General features: G+C 38.7%; 1 protein-coding gene across 1 annotated transcript in view; it reads left to right on the top strand.

The window, feature by feature from the left end:
- LOC123508398 overlaps positions 1 to 19,965 on the top strand; it is an 88,268-nt gene that overhangs the window by 39,792 nt on the left and 28,511 nt on the right. The window contains exons 4-5 of the mRNA XM_045262121.1: positions 1,693 to 1,788; positions 2,340 to 3,435. Coding sequence (XP_045118056.1) covers positions 1,693 to 1,788; positions 2,340 to 3,435 — 1,192 coding nt within the window. The remainder of the gene's footprint in view (positions 1 to 1,692; positions 1,789 to 2,339; positions 3,436 to 19,965) is intronic.

The following is a 19,965-nucleotide window of genomic DNA, read 5'->3' as shown; positions in this document are numbered from 1 at the left end:
AAACCACTATTACAGTTGTCACTGAAGTGAGCGATCTGCAAAATCCAAAACCAATTTAGAAGCAGCAGGGAGTGAAGAGCAGCATGACTGTACTCAAGCCTTGGCCAGTCATAGACAGCGGAGCATTGACAGAGCCACAGATGGTCAGAATTACTCCCGAGTCAGCTGAAAACTGTTTACACTGAAAGTCTTTAATGGGATCACATTTATCATTTTCAAAGAGTGAATTTACTGTCTTATCTATTCTCTTCCTCCTCCAAATACATAATGACAATGGAAAATATATTTAGAAAGTATAAATATGTAGTAATAAATAGCAGGTTTTTCTATGTCTTAGATTAACTAAATTTGAGAACTAAATTATTGACAACAATTGAAGTAATTACCAATTCAAAGTTTCGTTAAAAAACTGATTTGTTAGAAAAAAGAAGCAGTAAGTAATCAAGGTTCCATTGTACTATAATCTTTAGTTTATCCACTTGGGTTCTCTGATCTTCCTCTCTTCCTTTATTCTTGTTATTAGTCCATCCCTTTTCTTTTGAACCAAGCTGTTGCAGGCAAACAAAGCTTATATGCAGGTGCTATATCATGCAATGTTAGGTGCATGGCTGGTCAGGGATAAGGGACCAAGATTAAGGAAAACCCCTTGCTCTCTCACCCTGGCAGCCATATTGATCATGCAGCATCCTCGTGCAAGTTATGTTTTATCTACGACAATTTGGTTGATAGCTAGGACAAAGGAAGAGATATAAAGACCAAAAGAGACCAGTAATCATCCACAAATACATGTATTGGTGAGCTTTAGAATGGTAGCATTGAAACAACTAAGAAAACAACATAAAAAAAAAAAAAATGATACTTAAATAGTAATATCTGAGAGAAGTGTTGATGAGACCATAAAAAGAAACCCAAAAGAAAGTTGCATCAGGACGGTGCCATATTGCAAAAGGGTAAACCTCCCTGCCTTGAACCATAAGCCCTTTTCAGGGTGAAGTAACTAGCGCACAGGTTTTGCCAAGTTTGATTGGGCTTGATATATATTTGGTTTAGTTAGCATGATGCTGGCTAAACAATGTTTTTGCTGAAAATTGCATTTTCACAAGATGTGCTGACATGTGGAATATTGACTTCAAAGAATGGTGACTATAGATATATAAATAGATTTATAAACTACATTGTCATAAGTACATTAATTTGTACAAACTAAAATTCCTTTTGGCTAGGACTTTCAAGTTCCTTTGCTAAAATTACTATTAATAGTATACAAGCAGACATTAAGTCACATTAGAAATAAGAAAGTAAAATAAAATAAAATTATTTTGTAATTTCCAAATACAAGCATATGTATTGTAATATCCAAACACAAGCATATGCAATGCATTCACTGACACTTTCACATTCATAGTGTGAAATGTTTCCAGAATTCCCATTTCACTGGTAGTACTGTTAGTCTACATCCTGATTTTAGAAATACATAATTTCTGTGGAGTAGGTGATGTTTGTATGACATTATTCTTTTAACATTTTAAAATTACTTTGTTCTACAGATCACCCAATGAAATAGTATTCACCTTTAGTTTACCTTTAAAATTACTTTGTTCTACAGATCACCCAATGAAATAGTATTCACCTTTAGTTTACCATTATGAAGGTCTTTATAATATAGTCACAATGTCTCCTTTTGATTTACAGGTGATTCTGACAGCCATGAAATTACTCCAGGTGTTAGAATCATCATTCCCTCAGCTAAGAAACACACTGCCTTGGATACCAAACAAAGTCGTTATGGTGAGATATCAGTTTATTAATAAATACTGTTGATCATTCTCCTTTCTTTCTTTGTTGACCAAAAAAAAAGGTGGTGGTGTTTTTTTTTATCTTGATGGGACTAGCCTATCTAGTGCTAAATGGTGAAAACAGCCTGCATTCACACACACCTTGAATATAGCCTTTTGTCAAATTTTTCTGTGCTTGAACAACCAAAAAAATATTTGTAATTTTCTACCTATTGCTCAGCAATGAGTGCATTTGGTGAAAGGAAGACTAAATAAATGTACCACATAGGTGTACCTCTGGTCCTCTAGATTAAACCTAGTAAATATGCATGAAAACAAATTTACTATTTTAGGAGAGACTTTGCTCTTAATAAAAGTGCAACCATCAATTTCTCTCTCTCTCTCTCTCTCTCTCTCTCTCTCTCTCTCTCTCTCTCTCTCTCTCTCTCTCTCTCTCTCTCTCTCTCTCTCTCTCTCTCTCAATTTGAAAAATATTTTCATATTTCAAATTATGTACTAGTTTGAGTATGATGAACCTTTCTTAATTGGTCTTTGGTATTTCAGATGCTTTTCAAGTTTGTACATGGTGAACAAGTGACTGACATTAAAATTGGAAGGCACTATTGTGGAAGCTGTAAAGTATTATTAGATCAGAAAGACAATAATATCCAACATAAACCAAAGATGGTGGAAGGTGCAGATCAAAGTGAAATCAAAGATCCAGATTTCCTTAATCACTCCATTTTCAACCCTGAAAAAGGTCATATGAATAAAACAGCTTGTACGCATCTGGAAGATGAAATAGTGAATTGTTGTGATGAAGAAGAAAAACTGGTGCCCTCCTTTCCTTCCGACTCCTTACCAGACAAAGTTTCCTTGTTTAGTAATGTAAATTGGGAAGGCCCATCTAGTGCAGTGGTCTCTGCTGACCCATACTTGGATATAAACAAAATTCCAGTTGTTCCTTCCAAAAAACACATTAAAAACTGCAGTACTACTCATACTGAAACAAACACTTCGGCTGCTAGTACAAGCAGATATAGTTCTTCATATCCCAATGAATCATGTGAATCAATCTCTGGATCATCAGGTTTATATACAGTCTTAGGTGCTGACCTCAAAAACCCATCAAAAGATCTGTTCAGTCCCTACAAATACTTGAATTTTATGGAACATGACAAGAGGACTGATGCACAGTTACCACAACAGTATCAGCCAGATCAATACCAACAGCCACCATCACCACCACCACAATATATGCAACCATTACAACAGTATCATCAGATTCCACAATCTCGACAAACCTGGCATCCTTCTCCACAATTTTTACAGAAACAAGAATGCCATGATTCCAGGAGGGATGGACACATTCATATAGTATCCCCTTATTTTCCTACCTTCCATGATTTTCAAATTAATTCTCAGCAATCAGAAACACTACCTCAACAGTGCTATCACCAGAAACAACCTCAACCTTTAACTACTCATTTTCAGCCTCAGACTAAGAGTGAGGCCTTAAGACCTGCAACATTACTGCATCCCAACAATAGTAAAAGTTATCCTGTGCCTATGCCAAACACTCAGCAGTATCAACAAGGATGTCTGCAACAGTTGTGCAGTAATAAGACCTTTGACACGGTTGCACCACATCAGTGGCACGGTATGTAGTCTTATTGTTGCTTCTTCACCATCTTATGATAGGCTTCTCTTTAAGTACTCAATCCATATCTTTCTTTTACATTTTCTCATATATGCTCACTCTTTCCCATTTCCATGACATGGCTTTTGTCCACATTGAATTCCATCTCCCACTTTTTACTCCATTCCCAGATCTTATTTAGGTCTTCTTGCAGTATTTCACAATCCTCTTTTTGCTTTATAACTCTGCACAGTTTCGCATTGTCCGCAAACAGATTTATGTAGCTATTCACTCCTTCGGGCATGTTGTTTATATAAATGAGAAAAAGTATTGGCACCAATACTGACCCCTGTGGCACTCCGTTTTCTACTGCTTTCCACTTGGACTTCATATCTTTGACTACCGTCCTTATTTCTCTCCCCCTCAAATAATTTTCCATCCATCTCAATGTGCTTCCTTTTAAACCACCCTTCTCCTCTAATTTCCACAGCAACCTTGCATGTGGCACTTTATCAAATGCCTTTTTTTTTTAAATCCAAGTAAATACAATCAACCCATCCCTCTCTCTCTTGTACCCTGTCAACTATTCTAGAGTAGAAACTCAGTAAATTTGTTACACACGACCAACCTCTTCTAAAGTGTGTGTGTATGTATTTACTTAGTTGTATTTACCTAGTTGTATGTTACAGGGTTCGAGCGGGGCTCATACATCTACATTTACCTAACTTCTTAAATTTGTGCACACTTTCTGCTGTTACAATCTCTTCTTTTAATCCATTCCAGATGTCTACTGTCCTATGTGGAAAACTGAACTTCTTGATATTCCTATAACACTGACTTTTCATGCTTTTCTTGGAATGTCCTCTTGTTTGTCTGTCTCCCTGCTCTGTCAGTGTTACCAGGTCTTGTCTATCTATCTTCTCCATACAGTTTACTAACTTATATTAGGTCTCCTCTTTCCTGTCTATCCTTCAAAGTTGGTAGCTCCATCTCCTTCAGTCTTTCTTCATAGGGAAGATCTTTTATTTCAGGGACCATCTTTGTAGCAGCCCTTAGTATCTTTTCTAGTTTCTTGATTATCTTTCTGCCTATATGGCAACCATACCACTGCTGCATATTCTAGTCTAGGTCTAATCATAGTGGTTAATATCTTTTTCATCATGCTTTTATCCATGTAATTGAATACTACCCTAATGTTCGTTAGTGTCTTGTATGTTGAAGCAAATAATCCATTTATGTGTATTTCTGGAGTCAGGAGGGGGTCTTGTATAATCACTCCCAGGTCTTTCTCTTCTCTTCTTTTCATTATAATCTCTTCTCCCATTTTATATTCCCATGTAGGTCTTCTATTACTTTTACCCATTTCCATTACATGGCATTTCTTATTATTAAATTCTAATTTTCACTTATGGGTCCATCTCCAGATCTTATCAATATCTTTCTGTAATTCCATACAATCGTTTTGTTTTTTTATAACTCTCAAAAGCTTGGCATCATTTGCAAACAAATTATGTAGCTACTCAAACACTCTTGTATATCATTGACATATATTTGGAACATTATTGGTGCCAACACCGAACCCTGTGGTACGCCACTGGTTACAGTGCTCCAACTTGATGGTGTATCTCTTATCACTGTCCTCATTTCCCTATCTGTTAAGTAATCTGTCATCCAATTTAAGATATTTCCCTTAATTCTGCCCGTGTTCTATTTTCCATAGGAGTCTTCTTTGTGGTACTCTGTCAAGTCTTTTTAATATCTAGATACACTGCATGCAACCATCCATCTCTTCCTTGTACTTCATTTATTACTCTTGTATAAAAGCTTAGTAAGTTTGTTATACATGATCTTCCTTTTCTAAAACCAAATTGGGAGTTATTAATGATTTCATTTCTCTCCAGATATTCCAACCATTTTTCTTTGATAACAATGTCACAGATCTTACCCACCACACTAGTTAGTGACACTGGTCTATAATTTAGGGGCTCAGTCATTTTTCCTCCTTTGTATAATGGGACTATATTGGCTCTTTTCCATTCCTTTGGCACCTTCCCTTCCCTTAAAGAGTTGTTAATTACATCCCAAATTGGTTCTACCAGTTGCTCACTACATTCCCTAGTGTCCATCCTGACACTCCATCTGGTCCCATTGCCTTCCTCACATCCAACTTTTCTAGCAATTCTCTAATTTTGTGTGTGTGTGTATGTGTGTGTGTATTTACCTATTTGTATTTACCTATTTGTGTATTACAGGGCCCGAGCTAAGCTCTCTGTGTCCTGTCTCCTTGTCCATTCCTGTCATATCTCTCTTTCATCTGATTGACACACACCGCATCAACGACATGACTGTTCAGTTTATTCCACTTATCAATGCTACGATGCGGGAAACTGTATTTTCTCACGTCATTTAGACAGATGTCCTTTATTAGCTTTTTTCCATGTCCTTGGAGATGATTACTTGTGGTCACCTTTATCAACTCTCTATCCAGTATGTCAATCTTGTTCACCAATTTATACATAGTTATCATATCTCCTCTTGTTCTTCTCTCTTCTAATGTGGTCAGCCCCAGCTTCCTCAGTCTTTCCTCATAGTCTAACTCCCTGAGTCCTGGTACCATCCTTGTTGCCAGCCTTTGTACTTTTTCTACCTTCTTCACATTTTTCTTATGCGGTGACCAGACACATGCTGCATATTCTAGCTGGGGTCTTATTAAGGTACATAATATCTTCTTCATCATTCCTTCATCTAGGTAGTGGAATGCAAGGCCAATATTTTGAAGCATGTTGTATGTTTTCAAAAAAATCTTGTTAATGTGTTTCTCCGGTGACAAAGTGTTTTGCACGGTCACTCCTAAGTCTTTCTCCTCATTGGTCTCTTTAATTTTCTCATCACCCAGCCTGTAATCCCAGTTTGGTCTGTATCTACTTCTTCCCATTTTCATAACATGAGTCTTGTCTATATTAAATTCCATCTGCCACTCTTTACTCCACTCATATATTTTATCAAGATCTTCCTGTAACTTGTTACAATCTTCCACATTCTTTACTCTCCTCATAATTTTAGTATCGTCCGCAAACATGTTCATATAACTGTCAATTCCCACTGGCATATCATTAACATAAATAAAAAACATGATGGGACCCAGCACTGACCCTTGTGGAACTCCACAGGTTGCCTTCTTCCACTCAGACTTCCTTCCTCTCACCACGAACTCCACAGGTTGCCTTCTTCCACTCAGACTTCCTTCCTCTCACCACTGTTCTCATTTCTCTTCCCATTAAGTAATTTTCCATCCATTTTGCTAGTTTATCATTTACTCCTCCCGTCATCTTTAGTTTCCACATCAGTCTATTGTGTGGTACTTTATCAAAGGCCTTTCTCAAGTCCAGGTAGATAGCATCCACCCATCCCTCTCTATGTTGTAGTATGTCAGTCACTCTTGAATAAAAACATAATAAATTGGATACATACGATCTTCCTTTTCTGAAACCAAACTGCCTTTCACTCAGAATGTTTTCACTTTCTAGATACTCACTCCACTTAGCTTTAATTACTTCTTCACATACCTTGCACAATATACTAGTCAACGATACTGGTCTATAATTTAGCGGTTCCATTCTACTACCATTCTTATATATAGGCACAATGTCAGCTCTTTTCCACTCTTTCGGGACTAATCCTGTTCATATGGAGGTTTCCACAATATCAAATATGGGGTTCAACAATTGATCCTTACATTCTTTTAGCAACCTCCCAGATATGCCATCAGGCCCCATTGATTTATTAATATCCAGATTGCTTATAATTTTCCTTACATCTTCCTTAGTAACCATGATGTCCTGCATTTGCTTTATTTCCGTAGGCCTTCCTCCCATAAAATGCTCCTCCTTTGTAAACACTTTGCAAAAGTTGTCGTTCAAAATTTCAGCTATCTCTCCAGCATCTTCATATACTTCTTCCCGTTTTTACCTTTTCTATTGCCTCCCTTTTATTTAGTTTTCCATTTATGAATTTGTAAAACATTTTGGGTCACTATCACAGTTTTCCACCACCCTCTGTTCATATTCCTTCTGTGCTGTTCTCCTTACTTCAACATATCTATTCCTTGCTGTTTTGTATCCTTCCCTTGATAATACATCACTGTTTTTCTTAAGTTTCTTCCATGCCTTTTCTTTGTTCTTTTTTGCTTCTTCACAATTTCTATTAAACCACTGTTTATTATTCAAAGTCCCCTTCCTGTAATATGCCACAAACTTTTTCACAGCAGAGTTATACAAATCCATAAATTTATCATACTTCAATTGCATATCTCTTTCCTGGTATACCACGGACCAGTCAATTTCATTAAAGAACTCCCTTATATGGTTATAATTTGCCCTAGTATAATTTAATTTTTCCTCCTGCGTTCCACAATCTTATTCGTGCTTAATTCTGTATCCAGCTCAAAGCTTAGGACATCATGATCGCTTTTCCCCAAGGGACTTTCATGTTCAATTTCCTCTTTTAGAGAGATTCCCCTGGTAAATACCAAATCCAACCTTGCTGCAACATCTTGTCCCCTGCACCTTGTTGGTGATCTCACCCACTGTGTCATCAAGTTATTTGTTGCTACCTTTAACAATTCTTCTGCCCACTCACCACCATTCACCACTTCGTAGTCTTCCCACACTATTTCTTTGCAATTAAAGTCTCCAACTATCATCACTCTATCCTTTCCGTTGAGTTCTTGCTTCATTCTGTCTAGAGTATTTCTCATCACCATTTGGTACTGTTCATATTCCCAAGCACTGGTTCTGGGTGGTATGTACAGTACCCTCCCGAGTTTAGCGCTATCCGAGTTTCGCGATCCTCGAATTTGGCGCTTAGTCCTAAATTCTTACCATCCCGAGTTTGGCGCTGTATCGCCCCGAGTTTCGCGCTGCTTTGACAAGTATCGGTCGCGTTTACTTCCGGGCGGCGTCACGTATGCTGCCCCAAGACTCCTGCAGTTGGCTGACTGAGCTGACCACGTGTGCACGCATCCTTAGCCCTCTTCCACCAGCATCTTGATAGTTCTTATATGCAAGCTAATTAATTGTGATGTCAGGAAATAAAGGAGACACTGCAGCATGTGGCTCGAAGAAACCTACTTCGGCAAAAGGAAGCAGGCCAGAGAGGCAGGGTAAGAAGAAAAGACTGTTACATGAAGGAAAAAGGCGAAGTGTTGGATAAGCTTGATGCTGGAATGGGACCTGTTGCCGTTGGAAACTTGTTCAACATTAGTGAGTCTACTGTTAGAGGAATAAGAGCGAAATGTGAGGAAATAAAACGTTTCCTGAAAGACGCTCGAGGGAGCTCTGTGATTCAAGTTGCTCACATCACGCATCCTACAAGCAAGTTGATGGTAACAACAGAACACTATTTGAAGAAATATATTGTTGACAAAATGACCGAAATGTGCATATCTTCTGGTAAGGTAAGACAGAAGGCAAGAGAAATATATGCTGCAGTGGCACGTAAGTTAAACATTGACAATCCTCCACCTTTCTCTGCTAGTAATGGCTGGTTCTCAAGGTTAAAAAGACACTCGTTCAAGAGGGCACGATGTCTGGGTGAAGCAGCAGACGCATCTACAGAAGAGGTGGAAAGTTTCATTGGTGTCTTGAAACAGATGACTGAGGACGGTTACGATCTCCGTCAAATATTCAACGCCGATGAAACGAATTTGAAGGCTTTGCGCTAGCGGACCATGCCCCAGAGTGAGATTATGTGCTGTTAGAGTTCTTATTATTTCTTTTCTCTTTTTGTTCTTTTCAATAAAGTGTGTATCCCAGTTTTTTTCGTCTTAACAAGAGCATTCTTCACTGAAACTGAATACACCCACCAATTTATCGGTATTTTGAAGTAAGGGAGTAAAGTGGGGAGGAAAAAAAATCAGCTTCGTCCCGGGCCAGAATGAATAAGCGTTTTTACATTGTTTTCAATACCCCGAGTTTAGCGGTCCTCGAGTTTGGCGCTATATCTTAAGAAGAAAGCAAGCGCTAAACTCGGGAGGGTACTGTATACTGTTATAATATTAATGTCCCTCTTGCCATCTGTTATAAGCATACTTATCACTTCCTCATTTCTCTTACTATAGTTCACCTCCTTCACTATCAGATCTTCCTTAGTAAGAACCATTATACCACCACCACCTTTATTTTTTCTATAATTTCTCCATACTTTGTAGTGTTTTACAACAAACCAGTCTAGCTTTATTTCGGGCCTTAGCTTTGTTTTCACTACACACATTATATCCGGTTCGTTATTTCTTAGGTAATCCATACATTCTAGCCTCTTAGACAGAAATCCATCTATGTTCGTGTAAGTCACTTTTATTCCATTTCTAGTCTCGTTCTTCCATGTAATGCCTATCCCGTCTGTTTTATCCCCGACTTCTTTAGCCTCCTATTTCTCATCCTCCAAAAAAACTTGATCTTTTCCTCCTCTGTTCTTTTGTCATTCCTCTCTTTCATTCAGATACTAGCTCCTTCATCTTCATTCTCTCATCTTGTGACATATTTCTTCTTATGTAAATTGTTTTGGTTTCCTCCGAGTCCTTAAGTTTCCAAGCCCTCCTCAACAAGGCCTCCGCTGCCACCTGAGACTTTAATTTCAATTTTAATGGTCTATTCTTGCCTTCCTCAAAAGCTCCCAATCTCACACTTTCTTCTACCTCAGCATATAGGTCCTCTTCTTCCACTTGTTCAGTAAAGACTTAATCTTGTCATTTTCCTTATCCCTCCTGTCCTGCCAGTTCCTGTTAGTTTCCTCCCGCAATCCTATTATGATCACACATTTTTTCTTTTCAGCAATATCTCTCACCACATACTCATTTTCCTTTAGTGCCTTTACCATTTCCTTCTGCGTAATCCCTTTATTTTCCTCTTCCTGCTTTTTTACTATCTCCCTACACGACCTTTGTACCTCCTAATGTTCATGATTCACTTCTTTCATCCTGGTGTCAATTAGATTAAGACATTCCTCTTTCTTCAAGTCCCCTTCGGATATTTTTATCTCCATTTCCATGAGTTTAGCCTTCATTTCTTCGCATTGTTTCCGTAGTTGTTGGTTTTCTTTCTCCATCTCTACTTTTTCCTTCAACAGCTCTTTATTCGCTAGCGTTAACAAGTAGATCTCTTTTTTGAATGAATCATTCTCAGCTAGAACTCTATCCAGTTTTGCTTCTATTGACAAAATGTTTGGTAACTTACTCTCTAGCGCCTGGATTCTTGCATCCATGTCCTTTTGGCGTAGTAATAAAACCTTCGAGGTCTCTAGTTTGCCTGGACGCCATTTTTGTTGTTGTCAGCTGATCACGGCCAGAACGATCACCGTCCACACTCCCCTCTCAGGGATCACTCTCCATATCACTCACTTTCAACACTAAGAGACAGTAGGACATTTACGGACACAAAACTTAGTTACCCGGGCCCTGTAATACCATAGGTATTTTCTTTCTTCCCGTACGCAGCCGGAGACGAGCCGTCCTCTCTCAACGACGGCGACGTGTGCGTGTGTGTGTGTGTTCACCTAGTTGTAATTTTTACAGGGCCTGTACCACACACTACACCTCCACACATCTCTGTGGGAAACTATATTTCTTCACATCTTTCAAGCATATTCCCTTGGCTATCTTTTTACTATGCGATCTCGTAGTTCTATTTAAATTTTCCTCTCTCAACATCATTTGTGTACTTGTAAGTGTATCTTTAAGTACTGATGACGAGGTCGCTGTGCGACTGATACAGGATAACCTAGATGGGCCCTGGTGGCCCTTTGTTATCCTATTATTTATGTTATGTTATGTTATGTTATTTGTTCATTATCCACTTCATCCAAACTGCTCAACAGTTTATAAACCTGTATTAAAAATCTTCTCTTTCTCTTCTTTGTTCCAAGGTAAGCAAATTAATTTCTTTTAATCTCTCCTCATAGGTCATTTCTGCCAATTCCGGAACCATTTTTGTTGCCATTCTCTGCAATCTCTCCAACTTCCTTATATGCTTCTTCTTATAAGGGGACCAAACCATCCCAGCATATTCCAATCTTGGTCTAATCACAGTACTAATTAATTTCTTCATCATTTCTTTATCCATATAATGAAAGGCTAATCCAATATTTCTAATCAAATTATATATTTCTCCAAACATCTTGTCAATATGAGCCTCAAACTGCCCATGGTCTTGTATTATCACTCCCAAATCCTTTTCCTTTTCCACTTTTCTCAACACTATTCCTTCACCCATCTTATATAACCCTCTTGGCCATCTTCCACTCTTCCCCATCTCCATTACATGACTTTTGCTCAGATTAAATTCCATTTCCCACCTCTTGCTCCACTCCCAAATCCTATCTAGATCTGCCTGTAAAATTTCACAATCTTCACTCTTCACACACATACACAATTTCGCATCATCCGCAAACAAATTAATATAACTGTTTACTCCCTCTGGCATATCATTAATATAGACAAGGAAAAGTATTGGTGCCAGCACTGAACCTTGTGGGACTCCACTCTCCACCATCAACCAGTCCGACTTTGCATCCCTTATTACTGTTCTCATCTCCTTCCATCTCAAATAGTTTTCCATCCATTTTAACACTTTTCCCTTCAGTCCTCCCATAAATCTCTTATTCCCATAGCAGTTTCATGTGAGGTACCTTGTCAAAACCTTTTTTCAAATCTAAATATGCACAGTCCATCCATCCCTCTCTCTCTTGTATTTTGTCAACCACTCGAATAAAAGCTCAGTAGATTCGTTACACATGACCTCCCTTTCCTAAAGCCAAATTGATGATCTGATAATAACTTATGATCCTCCAAGAACCATATCCAATATTTCTTTATCACCCTCTCACAAATCTTACCGACCACACTTATTAAAGACACAGGTCTTCCTTACTGCCTCCCTTATAAATGGGCACCACTTCAGCTCTTTTCCACTCCACCGGTACTTCCCCCGTTTCTAATGAGCTCCTTATAATGTCATATAATGGATCTATCAATTCTTCTCTACATTCCTTCAATAATTTACCTGAAACTTCATCTGGCCCCATCGCTTTATCATCATTAAGTTCCTCCAACATTTTGTATAACTCCTTTTTAGGTAACATAACATAACATAACATAAATAATAGGATAACAAAGGGCCACCAGGGCCCATCTAGATTATCCTGTATCAGTCGCACAGCGACCTCCTCATCAGTACTTAAAGATACACTTACAAGTACACAATACATTATATACTAATTCTAAATATTTGGCCCATTAACAGGGCTAAGTCCTGCAGCGAATTCCTCTACAATCTGTGATCCCCATACATGGAGATCATGTCTTGTTTAACTATAGTAAATTTCTTATAAAAACTATCATGCAACACTTTACATAATTATAAATCTAATAAATTTAAGTGCTTATCTAATCTGTTTTTGAACATTGTCAAACTAGTGCTATTTACAACCCTCTCTGACAATGCATTCCAGAAGTCTACCACCCTATGACTAAAGAAATATTTTCTTATATCTAACCTGCAACCTTGCTTTCTACTAATCTTCCTGCCATGATTTCTAGTCCTACTTCCTCCTCTAAGGTAAAGAAAGATCTCACATCTATGTAGTTTGTATCTGAGAACATTTTAAATAACTCTATCATATCCCCTCTTATACATCTCCTCTCAAATGAAAACATGTTTAATTCCTTTAATCTATCTCTATACTCCAGGCGCTTTAATGCTGGTATCATCCTAGTTGCTCTTCTCTGAACTGCTTCTAAATTGTTGATATCCTGCATATAATGGGGTGACCAGGCCTGTATGCAATACTCTAAATGGGGCCTAACATAGGAATTATATAAGCTACGCACCACTTCCTTACTTTTATAACTAACATTTCTATTTATAAAACCCAGGATCCTATTTGCCCTATTTCTTGCTTCTAAACATTGCTTTGAAAATTTCATAGTCCTGTCTATCACTACTCCTAAATCCTTTCCTCCTCTACTGCCTCTAGCCAACATCCCTCCATCTCATAGCTAAAGTTTGTGTTGTCTTTACCTAAATGCATAACCTGACACTTTTTAGAATTAAACTCCATCTGCCACCTGTCTGCCCATGCTATCAGCCTGTCCAGGTCTCGTATTCTGTAATTGTCCTTTTCACCCTGTACTGCACATGCTATCTTAGTATCATCTGCAAACTTTGATACTTTGCTACTAATTCCTATATCTAAATCGTTAATGTACACCAAGAAAAGAAGAGGTCCTAGCACTGATCCTTGGGGTACCCACTAACCACTTCCTTCCACTCAGACATTGCCCCATTTAATACTACTCTCTGTTTCCTATCAGAAAGCCATTCACTAATCCAATCAACTAACCTACCCCTATCCCATGTAGTCTCAATTTGTACACTAGCCTCCTATGCGGTACCTTATCAAACGCCTTGCTAAAATCTAGATATATAACATCTATGCTATTTCCATCATCTAACTCCTTGGTAATATATTCTAAGATATCGAGCAAATTTGTAAGACAGGACCTCCCTGATCTAAAGCCATGTTGGGTATCTCTAATTAATCTATTCTCATTTAAATGCTCCCAAATACTACCCTTAATGATTTTCTCTAGTATCTTACATACTATACTAGTTAAACTGATCGGTCTATAATTATTTGCATCATCCTTCCTACCTTTTTTAAATATTGGAGTAACATTAGCTAACTTCCAGTCCTGAGGTATCTCAGCAAACCTAAGTGATCTTTCAAAGATTAACTTAAGTGCTTCAGAAATACTGTCTACACCCTCCCTAAGTACTCTGGCATGTAGCTCATCAGGACCACTAGCTTTCCTATCGTCTAGTTCAAGAATAAATTTCCTAATAATTCCCGGTTTTATATCAATATTTTCTAAAGCTCTTAAACTACTCGTCGCACTGTTTGTAACAGGATTTCCTATTCTTTCCTAGTAAATACTGAAGAAAATTGTTCATTCAATAATTCTACTATGTCTTCATTTTGATCCACTACTACACCATCTTTTCTGAGTGGTCCAATCCTATCCTTATTTCTTTTATCACTGACCTTGTAATAACTATATAATTTTTGGGATCTTTACTCCCAGCTCTAGCTAGTTTTATCTCTGCCTGCCTTTTACTTTTTTTATAACCTTACTCAAATCATCCCTGACCTGTCTGTACCTAATCAAATCTACATCTTCCCACTTTTCTGCAACTCTCTATATGCCCTCTTCTTCTCTCTGATCTGCTACCTACCTATGAGTCGTGATAATGGCTTCCTGTTTCTCTGCCTTATATCTTTGTAAGGGATACACTGCATCACTATACCCTTTACTACAACCTTAAAAATATCCCACATCTCCTGTGCAGTTTTATTTCCAAAACTATCTTCCCAGTTTACCTCTCCTAATAACTGACGTAACCTACCATAATTGCCTTTCTGATAGTTTGGGACTCTAGTCTTATTCACTATATTATCCCTACTGGAATTAATGATAAATCTAATTATATGATGGTCACTGTTTGCTAAAGTCTCTCCTACCTCAACTTCCTTTAAACAATGCTCAATATTTGTTAGTACTATGTCTAAAACCTTCCTCCCCCTAGTAGGTTTATCTACCATCTGCACTAAATAGTTATCCTGAAAACTTTCCATAAACTTATTTTCACTAGCATCTCCTACCATCCTCTCCCAGTTTACTGACTTAAGATTAAAATCCCTAAGATAATTGTCTGACTAGTACACCCCTATTTATCTCATCTACCATAAGGTTGTCTACATCTGCTGACTGGTTAGGTGGTCTATAAAAGCTCCTACTCTAATAACCTTACTTTTGTTTACTCTAACATCCAGCCATAAGGACTCTACTCTGTTATCTACCTTAATACCATTAACCTGACTGGAAATGAAGGATTTTTTACATAAATAACTACTCCTCCACCTATCCTACCAATTCTCTGGTGTAAATACATAATGTATCCATCTACTTCATATTCTTTCCTATTTTCCTAAACTTTTCCTCATTTACCCATGCCTCTGTGACACATACAACATCTAAGTCCTCCTCAACTATATAACTAGATAACTCATCCTTCTTGTTCCTAAGACTCCTGGCATTTACATAAAAACATTTAAGTCCTGCTACCTTCCTAGATGCTGTCTCCTTATTTGGAATCCTAATCTTATTCTCTCCTATTTGCACCTGGAAATCTTTCCTAATCTTTTCACTATCTCTGTTTATCCTATCTAATTTATGTCTAACATCTTTCTTCTGGAATGCATTTGCTACCTCACCCCCTACACTCCATCCCAACTCCCCTCCAGACATCCACTCAGCACATCCACACCCTTCCTACTCAGATGCACACCATCCCTAGCATACAAATCCCTTCGCCCATAGAACCTATCCCATACATCCACAAAGCTGACACCCACATCCTTACACATCCCTTTTACCCGATCATTCACACCAATGGCTCTAGACAACCATTCCCTGCTAACATACACACGAGGCAAGATTCCTGACACTACACACCTCCCTTATCTTGCCTAACATTTCCCGAAATCTTGCCACTAACTCCTCCGACCCACCTGCTCTGACATCATTCCCACCTACGTGCAAAACTACTACACCCTCCCTCTCCATCCCCCCAACCCTCTTCTGCACCTCCTCACTCACTGCCTTCACACCTGCACCAGGCATACACACGTTTGTCCTCCTATCCCTGTCTTTCCCACAGAAAGTGCTATCTAAGTACCTAACCTGAGAGTCACCCACCACACACACCTGAGGTGTGCTAGGCACAACCCTCCTCCTCCTCTCCTCTACCCCCTTCTCTCCTTTCACTCACCACAACCACTTCATTCACTCCACTCTCTCTCCCCTCCCCTCCAACAAACCGAACCTATTTTCACACTCAACAGGTTTAGTCCTATCCTCCCTAACTGCCTCCGCTTTACTTCCCCTTGCAACCTGCCATCTCTGTCCATCCTGACTACTATCTTTCCCAGTCTGGCTCGCCTGCTCCCTCTTCCCACTCTGCTCTTCCCGACAGAGGACCAAGCCACCCTATCGCCCTCAGAAGTTCCAACCTTCAGCCTAACACTGATCTCCTGCCTTACTTTTTCCACTGCCTCCCCAAGCCTCTTAACCTCCTCCTTCAACTCAAAGATGAGAACTTCGTTCGCACTTTTCCCCTCACTTAGCTTTCTCATTTCCTCTCACAATTCTCGGTGCTCAAGAGAAAGAACTAAATTCTCGCTCTTGAGCCTACACACCATACACTCAAAAAAGTCAACGACCTTCCTGTCATGCCCACACATCTCACACACAACAAACTTAATGTCATCCATGTGCACATTTCCTTCTACATTTTGAGGCTTTACAAACATTGTTTCTTGAGTAAATACTTGTTGAAACCTATTATTTAGCAATTCCGCGATATTCTTAGGGTCATCTACTTTCCCTTGCTCTCCTTTTAATCTTTCAATGGACTCACTTTTTAAGTTTACCATTTATGAACCTGTAAAACAGTTTTGGATGTTCCTTACTCTTGTCTACAATATCTTTTTCAAATTTTTTTCTTCTTCCTCCTTACCCTCACATACTCATTTCTTGCCACTCTATAATTCTCCTTTAGTATATTCCTGTTCTTTTTCCATCTTTTCCAAGCCACATCTCTCTTTTCTTTAGCCTTAACACAAGTTGCATTAAACCAATCCTTTTTTCTTTCCTCTCTTGGTTTATACTTTGGTACAAATTTCATAACTCCTTCTTTATAATATTTCATAAAAATCTAGTATTTTTTTTGCACTTCTCTGATTTGTAACATCTCCCAATCTAATGTTCTAAAATAATTTTTCAAATTTTCTGTGTCCATCTTTCTATAATTCAATCTACCACTCCTGTATGTCTCATCTCTCCTTCGCTGTGTTATTGCCATCTGCATTTCCATAACCACATGATCACTCTTCCCTAATGGACATTTATATTGTATATCCCAACATAGGTACACTTCTCGTGTTAACACCAAATCCAGTCTAGCGGGTTCATCATCTCTATATCTAGTATTTTCTTTCACCCTCTGTTCCATCATATTTTCTATCATTAGATTAAGGAATCTCTCTCCCCATGCTTCCTCTCCAACACCTCTTACTAGATTTTCCCAATCCACTTCTTTACAATTAAATTCTCTTACTAGTATCACCTTTCTTTTTCCAGTTAATACACTTTCTAAACTCTGTAAAGCATCCTTGATCATATTGTTGTATTCCCTTAATGTCCAAGAATTATAAGATTAACCGAGTACTTACCAAGTCGAAGGTTGATCGTAGTTTCACGAACATTTAACTGCGTCACTTAGGTAGAAAATGAGATGTCAGCACCAGTGACCACCCGTCAGTTCTTTAGAGTCTAGAGTTTTGAGGATAAGACCAGCAATTAGGCAGAAAAGGATAACCAAGGGAGAAGGGAAGGGAGGGCATTTTCTACCTAAGTGACGCAGTTAAATGTTCGTGAAACTACGATCAACCTTCGACTTGGTAAGTACTCGGTTAATCTTATAATTTCACTTCACGACATTTAACTGACGTCACCACGGTAGCCAATGAGAGCTTTAGAGAGAATCCTCAAAACCTAGAAACTTTTCCAAGACCAAAACATTGACAACAGGAAGGATAGAAACCTCAAGAATTGCAACCAAATATAATAATTTATTTCTGTACATCCTTTCCAAGTGAACTATGTACCTGAGTACACAGAGAAAAAATTTTCTTCAAACAAAAGTAATACTAAAAAGAAACTTAAACAATGTGCATAAAACAAAACACATAACGAGCTTCATCTGTACAATGCTGCCCAATCAAGATAACACTGCTTCTCCAAACCGTCCCTGCTTACACAGAGGTTTTTTATAATGTAAGGCAAAGGTGGATTCCCGAGACCATCCCACAGTTTCCAAAATAACAGACAGAGGAAGAGACATTGATGCTTTGCTTGTGGAAGCACTTCTGGTGGAATGAGGAACAAACACAGAAAGATCAATACCAGCATCTTTCATAATGGCTCTCGTCCACCGACGTAACGTGTCCCTAGAGGCAACTCTAATAGGGGGTTTGGAAGTAAGGAAAAACCTAGTAAAACTACCCCTGATACTATCAGTCCTTTTCAAATAACACAACATGGCAGTATAAACACATAAATGTTTGTCTGGTGTGAAAGCCGTAAAAACAATTTCTGAGAGATGGTTACCTGGTCGGGAAGTTTTGAGTAGATCACCTATAGTAAACGAAATCCTATCTGCGGAAATGGTCATGTTTCTGGTGTCAAGCAGGTGAAGGGTCTGGCCCCTTTGGCCAGACACCAAAAGCATCAACATTATCAATTTTTTAGACAAATGAAGTAAGGATAGAATCATTCATTCCTAAACTTCGAATGTGGTTCAGGACTATCTCTGGATCCCAGATAGAAGTACACCTCGGGAAAGAAGGTCTAACCTGAAAAACTGCTTTCATGAATCTTCTAACTAAAGGATGTTGGCCTGAAGGTTTGTCGTCAATAGTGGCAATAGCTGAAATGGCACATCGAATGGAATTCATGGTACTATAGCTCCGTCCATTGACTTTGTTAAACTCAATTAACAGATACTCTAGCAGAAATTTCAAAGGTGGTAAAAATGGATCAATTTCCCTGCTGACACAAACTGACACCCACTTCTTGATATGAGACCCATATTGCAATTTTGTACCGTGTCTCCATGATCTAAGGAGAAATTCGGCAACTTCCTTCGAAAGACCTCGGTTTTCAAAGGATTGCCCGAGAGGATCATTGAAGCCATTCTCAACTTGGGTGCCTGTGGGTGTGTGAGGCTCGGATCTTGAGGCAACACCAGGCACTCTCGAGGGAGCAGGACCGGTGATTCTGCCAACAACATCAGTGCAAACGGAAACCAACCCTGAGTTGGCCAAAGAGGCAGGATTGACATCACAGTTGCCTCGTCCTCCCGAATTTTCCTCAACACCCTTCCAATTACACTGAAAGGCGGAAAGGCATATAAGTTCCTATTACGCCAACAAATTGTAAATGCATTTGTATGTGCAGCAAAGGGATCTGGTTTCCAAGAAACATACATAGAAACTTGAGCATTAATTCTGGATGCAAAAAGATCAGTATCTGGTGTAAAAAACTTCCCACAAAGCATTCTGAAAATATGAGGTGTCAACATCCACTCGGTATCCAAATTCTTAATCCTAGATTCTTTGTCTGCCTCCACATTATCAAGTCCTTTGATGTGCTTTGCTGACAAAGTAATACCTCTAGCCAAAGCCCAGGCAAAGATCTCTTCTGTCAGCTTATTGAGGCTGGACTTAGTACTACCACCCCGATCTAGACAAGCAACAGCTGTAGTATTATCCGATCGTATGGAAATTCCCACTTGGCTATAATCCTTACATAATGATTGCAGACCTAGTAAAATGGCCTTAAGTTCCAGAGAATTAATGTGGTCTAATTCATCTTGG

This window comes from Portunus trituberculatus, chromosome 24 (assembly GCF_017591435.1).
Source record: "Portunus trituberculatus isolate SZX2019 chromosome 24, ASM1759143v1, whole genome shotgun sequence".
In the NCBI taxonomy this organism is placed as follows: domain Eukaryota; kingdom Metazoa; phylum Arthropoda; class Malacostraca; order Decapoda; family Portunidae; genus Portunus; species Portunus trituberculatus.
Note: the sequence above shows the minus strand (reverse complement) of the source record. Positions and strands in the feature narration are given on the sequence as shown.